The sequence below is a fragment of the Mus caroli genome, chromosome 4 (genome assembly GCF_900094665.2).
Source record: "Mus caroli chromosome 4, CAROLI_EIJ_v1.1, whole genome shotgun sequence".
NCBI classification, from domain to species: domain Eukaryota; kingdom Metazoa; phylum Chordata; class Mammalia; order Rodentia; family Muridae; genus Mus; species Mus caroli.
Genome location: NC_034573.1, coordinates 141,851,300 through 141,861,677, shown reverse-complemented (window position 1 = coordinate 141,861,677; position 10,378 = coordinate 141,851,300). Strand labels below are relative to the sequence as shown.

Genomic DNA, 10,378 nt, shown 5'->3' with positions numbered 1-10,378 from the left:
TGGCTGACTTTATCTGTTATTTATATATATATATATATATATATATATATATTTAATTTTTTAATTTAATTTTAATTTTTTTTTTTTGGAGACAGGATTTCTCTGTGTAGTCCTGGCTATCCTGGACTCTATAGACCAGGGTAGCCTCAAACTCACAGATTTCTGCCTGCCTCTGCCTCCTGAATGCTGGGAAAGGCGTGCACTAGCATGCCCAACATCAAAACATTCTTCTTTTGAATTTTACAAAACTCAAAAGGAAAGCGCCACTCTTAGCTCCAGGCTGTACACTACAAAATGGGGTGCAGTGTGCTGACATGCTTTAGACACAAGTGTCTAAAGATGGCCACCAGAGAACCAGGTGACAGGTAGCCAGCCCTCCCACAGCAGGAAGGACTCCTGGGAGCTGAGCTGCCATGCAGCTGGCAGAGCGAGATCCTTGACTCAGACCTCTGTAACACTGGGTGTGTATGGGCTAAAGATCCACCCAGCAGTAAGGAGATTAGCAACACCCCCCGCCCCCCGTGAGGCTGGTGATAACTAGCCTATGGGGCTCCACCCAGGTTTCTGTTTATTCAGCCAAGCCACTCAGGAGAATGTGCCAAGTGCACCCAGCCAAGAGAGAGCTCCATTCACAGCCATGTGCATGGTCTCCTGCTTCTCTTCCCTTCGCTAGCCACCACTGCTCCTTCCTGAGAGAAACCACAGCTGACAGACTTGTAGCAGTCTTCACTTTCTCATTAATGGTTATCTTTTTGAGACAGATCCTTACAATTTCAACAGTGACTTTTTATTAACTGAAAGTCTCCCAAAAGGCAATGTGGCGACTTGGTCCCCAGCTAGCAGCACTGACTGAGGAGGCTCAGGTGTCCAGCCTGGTTGGAGGGATTTAAATTCTCCCAACACCTGCGGTTCGTCCTCTTGGCTTCCTGCTCTGGTCATGTCTACCTCTCCCTCACTGCCAATGTTGCCATCCTTTCTTTCTCTGGAGACAGGGTTTCTCTGTGTAGCCCTGGCTGTCCTCGAACTCAGAAATCCGCCTGCCTCTGCCTACCAAGTGCTGGGATTAAAGGCGTGTGCCACCACTGCCCAGTCAATGTTGCCATCCTCTGTGGACTCTTATCCCTCTAAACCACAAACCTCAACTAGCTCTTGTTTCTCTGAGGTGCCCTGTCGTGGTGTTGTATGACAGCACAAATGCTAAGTGGACAGGCAGCTCTGGTGGTGATGAACAGCCACGGACCCATTCAGTATCTGACAGCCAGGACCATGTAGGCTTTACAATCCTAGGAAGGAACAGCCAGGAATGAATGTGTCAGCCCGGGAAGAGCCTCCACCCACTGCAGCCTGCCAGTCCTGCAGGGATCTGAGGCCGAAAGGCAATGTAGCCAGTTCTTCACCACAACACGCCAGCCCCAGGGCTGGATCAACTCCTCACACTACAGCCACATTTTCATTCTGCACGGACCCTCTCTAGCCTACCCTCTGCCACTAAGCACAACAAACATGGGTGCCAAGGGGTTCCTCCTGTCCTGTCTGGTTGCCAAGGTCGGCTGGCTTTATGACTCCAAAACCACACCCACCGCAGCCACAGCAGCCACATCCTGATGGCTGTGCTCTGCCCTGGAATCTAAGCAATCAATTTGGGGTGGGGGTGGGGGTGGGGCTGGGAATGGGGCACACATGAACACATGTGTGAACACGTGAAAGTCAGAAGACAACTTTTGTGAATGAACTCCATCACATGGGCCCTGGAAGTCAAACTAAGGTTGTCAGAAGTGGTCACAAAATACCTTTACCATTGAGCCATCTGTTCAGTCCCATAACAGAATTTCAAAAAAAGAAAAAAGGCAGTTGATGCCTTTATTCCCAGCTGGAGGCAGAGTATTTTATCTGTGATTTGAAGGCCAGCATGGCCTACAGAGTGAGTTCCATTTCAGGGCAGTCAGGGCTACACAGAGAGATCCTGTCTCAAAAAACAAAAACAGGGCTGGAGAGATGACTCAGTGGTTAAGAGCACTGACTGCTCTTCCAGAGGTCTTGAGTTCAATTCCCAGCACCCACATGGTGGCTCACAGCCATCTGTAATGGGACCTGATGCCCCCTTCTGGTGTGTCTGAAGACAGCTACAGTGTATGCCATGTCTTCATGTCTGAACACAACGAGCCTTCCTAACCTTGCTGGTTTCTATCAGCACTAGGAAACAATAATCTCTATGTAACTTCCACATAACAGGGTCAAAAACGAAACCCACATCCATCCTCAGAGACAGCCGAGCTCTGTAAGCACAGGGAGGGATGCACAGAAGCCTGTGAGCGAGGCAGTGGCTGCTTTGGGTCATGGCCACGTGGGGAGCTTTATGGACAGACAGGAGTCGCACCGGCTCACACAACCTGAGACCCTCATCCGGCAGCTCGATTCCAAGCTCCAGGTTCTAAAAGGCAGTGTGGTGGGTCATACAAACCAGACACCCAAACCAGAAGGCAGGGGCAGAGTGGCCACGCCAGATTTCTGATTCCGATGACCCCTCCTGGCTCAGTGCAGCCACGCTGTGACTGTGTGACTGAAGCCCACTTGTGTTGGGGATCGATGGGAGGGGGTGCTCATGCCCAGAACGGGTAGCTGTGTCCACAGATCCACACCCACGGGTCCAAGCATGGATTTAAAACATTCAGGAACATGTATTCATTCCCCATTTTCTTATCATTATCCCTGAAGCTGACAGAAAGCAGCATAAAGACCGTTCAGTTATTCAAGTACTCTAAAGAGAGCATTTTGGGGGGTGGATGGAGAGGAGGGGATTGAAGCTATGATCCCACACATGACAGCCACATGCAGCTTCAGTAAGGAGCTCCACCCCATAGCCTTAGGAATAATTCTGGGCCCAAAGGAAGCCCTGTATAGGTTCTATGATATACCACAGGATCTCCTCCAAGGGACCTACATGCCTGTGGGCTGTATCGGGAGAGGTCCTCTGGGAAACTGCCATTTATTTCATTCACTTTGTTTCATAGTACTAGGGACTGACACCAGGGCCCCGTGCACAAGGTCAAACACTACCACTAAGTTACTGTCCCAGACATGCCCCACCTAACTTTTATTGTCAGTCAGGGCCTCACTGAGCTGCCCAGGGTAGCCTTGAACTCATGGCAGTCCTACCTCCGCATTCTAAGTGCTGGGATTACAGGCGTTAGCCACCACCCCAGGTTCTTACACACTTTGAGAAGCAAGAGTCAAACTGACACTTGTACTCAGGAGACAAAGACCTCCCATACTTTCATGTCCTACAGCACACATGCTAGGATGAACGTGACAGAGGGTCACCTCCTGTGACCCTAAGCTGCCACTGTTCACTCAGGAAGGCAATGATGCTTCCTAGGACACTGCCTCACTGGGGGACACAGGCAGCCTCAAGAGGCCATGGAAAGGCTACCGGCTCCTTATCATGACAGCAACAGGCTGTAGCAGGGCTATCCAGACACAAGGATAGGGCCCAGCCTGAACAGCAAACTTAGTAAGATACCTGTTTGCCTCCTGGCTGGGGTCTAACTCAGAATGACCTCCTCAGGAGAAGGAAAAAGACACCGTACAGGAGGAAATGGTAGCGGATGTATGAGGGTTCCAGTCTAGAGACGGGCTCACGGCAGCAATGTCTGGGATGATGAAGACATCCCAGGATGTTTGGTACAAGCTAGATGTGCCTTCCCAGTCTAACTGGCACAGAGGAGAGGACCACTGCCTCGGCACTTGAGCTGTTGGCTACAGACCTGGAGGACAGGCCGGAGGGGGCTTTCTGGCTCTCCTCCACAACAGTGTCTGAGCACTTGTCTCTGCTCCAGCTCCAGCTGCCACCTTGTGGAAGACTGCTTTGGAATAAGCAGCAAGGCCTTGCCCCACCTAGTTTTATATGCTGTCACTTCAAAAAATGTCATTATTTCAACCTGGCTTTCCCTGGTCCTCTGAGGTGGCGCTGGCTACCTTGGGGTTCGTTCGCTGTTGCAGTCTCCTCTCTTCGCGCTCTCGCTGGAGCCTCTCAAACTCCTCTCTGATCTCGGCTGGGGTTCTCTTTCTTTCCACCACCTGTGAACAGAATTGAGGACACAGCATGAGGGCCAGGACACCTGGAGAGCTGGACTCTTGTCTGCCGTGCACATAATAGCTAGGGACCAGCATGGCTACCCTTGGGAGGAGAGCAAGGCTCTGCTGGTTTCTGGGCTCTCCAGAGACCGACTTTATTTTAGTAACCTCTCAGAAGCTGTAGGAACCATCAAAGGAAATTCTACAGTTCAAATTCTGTATCAAGAAATCAATGAGGCACCCTGTGGGTTACAGAACTTGGGATCTCTAGTCCCGCGAGGGATGGATGGGTGCATAAGAATCCCGTCTGCACGACAGGAGGCCCAGCACTGAGCTGCCAGTGATGCTGTAGTCTCAGGAATCAACAGCAGACAACATGAAAGTCATGTGTACATTGGGAGGTTGTCTGTGACCAACGAGGCCACTCGAGCACGTGACAGGAAGGCCATGAGGTACCCCACTTCTGAGGACACTGCTTCCAAATGCCCATGCCCAACCCCCCCAGGAGAAGTATAGAGTGTGGGAGCAGGGTGGACAGCGTGGAGCTGGGGCTCAGACCCTGGCAGAAGGAACAGACAGCTGCTGCAGCTGTAAGGCTCCAGGGAAGAACCCAGAGCTCTGTTCCTTCTGCTTGTGCCCATACTCTACACAGCTGCTGTAGAATCAGAACCAAGTGTCCCTCCAGAACAGTGGGGGCACTTCCTGGGCACAGGCATCTCCTTGTCACCCATAAGCCTCTGTCATCAGGGTTCACTGATACTCTGACACTCATGGGTGGTCAGGGGGAGGACAGCCCTGCATGTGGTGTCCAGAACCTTAGCTGTACGCTGGATAAGCTCCCCTGGACTATCTCCCTAGCAGCCTGTGAATTCATAGAAGCCCTGTTCACCTGGACCAGTCCCCAGTCACTGTCCAGGGCTAGTCACAGAGACCCATGAAGAAGGGAAGAGAGGCATCACTGGGACCAGTGGGGGAGTGGGCAGCTCACCTCCAGGGAATGTCCACAACCACAGTCTCTAGGCATTGTTGGCTTTAAAAAGTCTAGGATCCTAAGTCAACTTTTTTTTTTGGTGGGGGGAGTTATTCTGAGATAGGTCTCTCTGTAGAGCCCTGGCTGTCCTGGGACTGACTGTATAGACCAGGCTGGCCTTAAACTCACAGAGGTCCACCTATCTGTGCTCCTCATAGAGTACCAGGACTAAAGGCATGTACCACCACACCTGATTCAATGTTAATATATTTTTAAAATTTTTTTCTTTTCTTTTTTATTGGATATTTTCTTCTTCTTTTTTTTTTTTTTTGTGGTTTTTTTCGAGACAGGGTTTCTCTGTATAGCCCTGGCTGTCCTGGAACTCACTTTGTAGACCAGGCTGTCCTCGAACTCAGAAATCTGCCTGCCACTGCCTCCTGAGTGCTGGGATTAAAGGTGTGCGCCACCACACCGGGCTCAATTTTTTTTCTTAATTTAAATTTTTTTTTTTTACATTTGGGTGTTTTGTTAAAATGAATATCCACACCACTCATGTGAGTCACAGACAGTTGTAAGCCATCATGTAAGTGCTGGGATTTGAACCTAGGTCCTCTGGAAGAGTAGCCAGTGCTCAAAATGGCTGAGCCATCTCTCCAGCCCCAATGTCAGGTCTCATGTGGCCAGGTCTGCAAGGTCAGCATTGCATGTTCTTTTCTTTTCTTCTTTAAAGATTTATCTATTTATTTATCATATGTGAGTACACTGTAGCTGTCTTTTAGACACACCAGAAGAGGGCATCAGACCCCATTGTGGAGAGTTGTGAGCTACCATGAGGCTGCTGGGATTTGTACTCAGGATCTTTGGGAGAACAGTCAGTGCTCTTACCTGCTGAGCCATCTCTCCAGCCCAGCACTGCACACTCCTATAGGCAGATCCAGACTGTACAGGTGTCGAGGATTCCCAGTAACGATCAGCCTGCACTTACTCTCACACTGTCTTAGTCGTCTCTGCTCTGTGATGGTTTGACATCTCCCTCCAGATACTGGCTGTATTACAGCGTTTCACAGAGGTTAACTTTCTTAGACACTCTTCCAGGGGAAATGGACAATGTACCTGGCTGCAGACTGCAGGTGACACAGGCCCGTGTGAGCAATCTGACGGCAGTTTGACTGCAGGTGACACAGGCCTGTGTGAGCAGTCTGACAGCAGTTTGACTGCAGGTGACACAGGCCTGTGTGAGCAGTCTGACGGCAGGCTGAGTATGGTTTCCACTTCACCTGCAGCAACAATGATTGCTGACACTGTCCAAGTATTCATAGTTCAGTCTAACTTTCTCAACTTCAACCTGGGTACTGGCACCACACTGCTAGCCAGCTCCAGGCACTCATGTGGCTGGAATCATTAGCTGGGGGCTATCTACAAAGCAAGTTCTAGGCCTCCCAGAGCTTCGTAGTCAGACCCTGCCTAAAAAAAAAAAAAAAAGGTGCCGGGCATGGTGGCACATGCCTTTAATCCCAGCACTTGGGAGGCAGAGGCAGGTGGATTTCTGAGTTCGAGGCCAGCCTGGTCTACAGAGTGAGTTCCAGGACAGCCAGGGCTATACAGAGAAACCCTGTCTCAAAACAAACAACCAAACAAACAAAAATCCAAACCAACCAACCAAACAACCAAACAGCCAAACAAAAGGCCCATTTTCCTCTCTAATATCCTCCATTAAAGGGAAGCGACATCACAGCTGAGGCCAGGTGTTTGAGATGTTTGCACTGAAGGCACTTCATATACTCACAAGGACCTTCATCCTCTACCAACTATCTAAATGTCAACTGCAGTACCAGGCTGTGACAGACACCCTTCAGCCACCAACAAAGACTGGAATTCTGAAAACATTAATAACACACTGAGAAGAGTGCAGTGTCCTTCATGGAGCAAAAGCCACACTGTGGAGAAAGGTCATGAAAACACTCAAACCCAGCACAGCCATTCTTCGAAAGAACACGGAGAGCGCACACGAACATGAGTTAGGAGCGGGCCTCCGACTGACTGCATGTCTGGCACTGTTAATAATTCAAGATGCTTTCACTTTTTGGTTGGTTTGTTTTTCCAAGATCCTCTATGGAGCCAAGGCTGGTCTGGAACTCACTGTACCCCAGGCTGGCCTCTAATTAATGACTCTCCGGGTTCTGCCTTGCAAAGCTGGGGATTCTCCTGAGCCGTCATGCCTGGCTGTTTCTAGTGAGACTTACTGAGAAGTTTAGTTTCTTAGAGTAGTTTCCTAACATGATGACATAGAGTCTATCCTCTCACCACCCGCCTGTCACGCCTGCGGCTGAGTCTGCCTTGCCTCACGCCAGTGGGAGACACTCTGCTTGGATAAGAGGTAGTCACAGTCTAGTATGCTGGAGGAGTCCACCATTCCAGGAGTGCTGAACAATGCCGGAAATCAAAACCCTAGTGGTGCCGAGGGCTCTGTAGCCAATGGCCCCCAGTGCAGCCCTCAGCTCTGGTAACTGATACGAGCAGTGTACGAAGTCTGTGAAGAGAGCCTGGAAACAACTGGACTCATTTCCCGTTTGGGCAAACGAGGCAAAGCAACTACTGCGACTTCCAGGAAGCCAGAGGCCTGGAATCAAACGCCCACAGGAACCAGGCAGGACACACAGGGCCTGTGCTGCAGAGAAGGGCTGGGGATGGTGCGACGTGGAGGATGGGACAAGTGTAAACACAGCCTAGTTCAAAGGGCAGCGGAACTCAGGTCCGATGCTGCTGGAGTCTGAAGCCCCAGCCACTGGAGATTCACACAGAACCTCCCAGGAAGGACTCAGGTCTCTTTAGCTACAGGTCACTGTGATGTGTCCATCAAAGCCCAGCTACAGAGAGGTGGCAGCCATGAGCCCCACCAGAACTGTCAGTGCTGTTTTCTTCCCACCACAGCTCAAGCCTGAGACTGGCTTCAGGGTCAGAGGGAGAGACAGCATGAGGTCAAACACCACAAGCACTTCAGAGGGAGTTTTACATGAATGAGGAAGAGGACAGGGAACTGCCGGCCCCTGCACAGCTCTCGCTGATGTCTGATGGGACCCCATGATACCTCAGTACATTACAGCTAGGTCTGTCACAGCCCTAGGGCCGCTGTGGTGGTGGTGTACTTCATTCTCACAGACATCTCGGACTCCGTAGACTCCGCTCCTCTTACCTCCCATCCTTCCATCTCCAGGCCTCTCTTCCCGTATATATCATAGATAGCTCTTGTTTGGGGGTCACTAAGCACTGTAAAAAAATAAATAAATAAATAAAAAAATCAAACAATGTACAGCATGAATTTCCCCTCAGTCCTGAAAAGCCAGTGTACAGGTCAGGAGGAAAGTGCTTCAAGAGACTCCCTGTCTGTCTGTCTGTCTGTCTTTTGCTGCATTCTGACAAATGTTCTCCCCTCCCCAGGCTACAGATGGGAAAAGCTGGGCTTCCCGTAGGTCGGACAAGCTGCTAACTGCAGTCACAATGTATACACGGTGTGCTGCGCAGGAACAGATGATTTTTTTCTTTCTTTTTTTTATTTTATTATTATATCTAAGTACACTGTAGCTGTCTTCAGATGCACCTGAAGAGGGTGTCAGATCTCATTACGGATGGTTGTGAGCCACCATGTGGTTGCTGGGATTTGAACTCAGGACCTTTGGAAGAACAGTCATTGCTCTTAACCACTAAGCCATCTCTCCAGCCCACTGATTTTTTTCTAATCTATAAATACCAAGAGTGACAATGTATTTTAGCTTGTATTTTATTTATTTATTTAATTTTATTTTATTTTGGTTTTTCGAGACAGGGTTTCTCTGTGTAGCCCTGGCTGTCCTGGAACTCACTTTGTAGACCAGGCTGGCCTCGAACTCANCCTGGAACTCACTTTGTAGACCAGGCTGGCCTCGAACTCAGAAATCCACCTGTCTCTGCCTCCCAAGTGCTGGGATTAAAGGCGTGCACCACCACGCCCGGCTGAGCTTTTATTTTTTAAAATCACTGTAAAATGTTTTATCATTTCAAACACTTTAAAATGTCTAATTTGGTAGCATGAATCTCACCTGGCATTAGGAAGCTACCATTCTTTCCAGAACCTTCCACCTTCCCAGAGAAGACACATCCCAAGTTTTCTTCTTTATGTGTAGGCCGTAACTATGCGCATCAGCCTGCTCATACAGCTTTTGTTAGACCCTCTTTCACTGACTGATACGAAACCAATAAAACCACTCAGGTTAAAAAAAAGTCCTTGTAGCGTTTCACAAAATAAGGGAACAAAAGCAGAGACTCTCCAAGCACCAGTCTGTCCTCCCACCCCAAGCATCAGTCTGTCTTCCCACCCCAAGCCGACCCCAGGAACCGGCTGCAGCATGGGCAGCCTCCATAGAGACCCGGCCTGTTTCTTCACCTGGACTCTCATTTTCTTCTTACTGGACACATATTGATTTCCAAAGCAAAAAAACGAGTCTTTCAAAGGGCGCTGTCAGTAAAAGGCACCAAACCAGGCACCTCTTTTATACATCTCTAAGGACTCCGGCTCTCTATCTTCTACAAATCAAGTCTCTTAAAAATCGAATGTCTGTGTGCATGAAGCCAAGTTCCCCACCGACCTTCATAAGCCTGGTGCACAAGGTTAAACAGCCGTTCTGCCTGTGATTTGAGCTCTGGGTCCCTGTGCTTGTCTGGATGGTAAAGCATACACAGCCTCCGGTAGGCAGCCTTCAGCTCTTCAGAAGAGGCCTAAGAAGAGAAATTCCATTAGAGGACAATCAATGGCACTTAAACACTATCATTATCAGAATCAGCCCTGGAACGGGGACTGTCAGCCACACTCCCTCTGCCCTCCGCACGGACATAATCAAGTTATGCTTTATTTCCCCAATAAGGCTCCATTTCCACAGTTAATAAAGTGATCAATTATGTACATCAATAGCAACTGTGTTTGCTGGGGACAAGCTATCAGAGGGAATGAGAATGGCTGTCTCCACCTTGGCTTACACGCTGCCCGGTCCCACGTCAGCTAAGCCACCCACAGCAGACAGCACACAGGAGAGAACAGTGAGGCGCCATGGGCACAAGATGTCTGCTGAATCCTCTCTGACGGGAAGGGCTTAGCACATACTGATTCTTGAAAGCCAAAGGCAATGGTGTAAAGGCAACACCCTCCTAACTCGCCTCTGACAGGGAACATGGAGAATGCTCCATTTAGCCTGGAGCAGCCAGGGCCTACACAGGAAATGCAGTGAACGGTCTTCCCAGACAGACCTATGGGACATAGGCATGGAGTGCAGGAGCCAGCACAACCATCTTCTCCTTGGCTGC

At 49.6% G+C, this 10,378-nt stretch overlaps 1 protein-coding gene across 1 annotated transcript in view; it reads right to left on the bottom strand.

Moving 5' to 3' along the window:
* The window catches only part of Dnajc11 (DnaJ heat shock protein family (Hsp40) member C11), a 48,588-nt gene that overhangs the window by 21,069 nt on the left and 17,141 nt on the right, over window positions 1–10,378 (bottom strand). The window contains exons 2-4 of the mRNA XM_021160017.2: window positions 9,667–9,796; window positions 8,238–8,311; window positions 3,976–4,077 (exon numbers count right to left, since the gene is read on the bottom strand). Of these exons, the coding sequence (XP_021015676.1) occupies window positions 3,976–4,077; window positions 8,238–8,311; window positions 9,667–9,796 (306 nt within the window). The remainder of the gene's footprint in view (window positions 1–3,975; window positions 4,078–8,237; window positions 8,312–9,666; window positions 9,797–10,378) is intronic.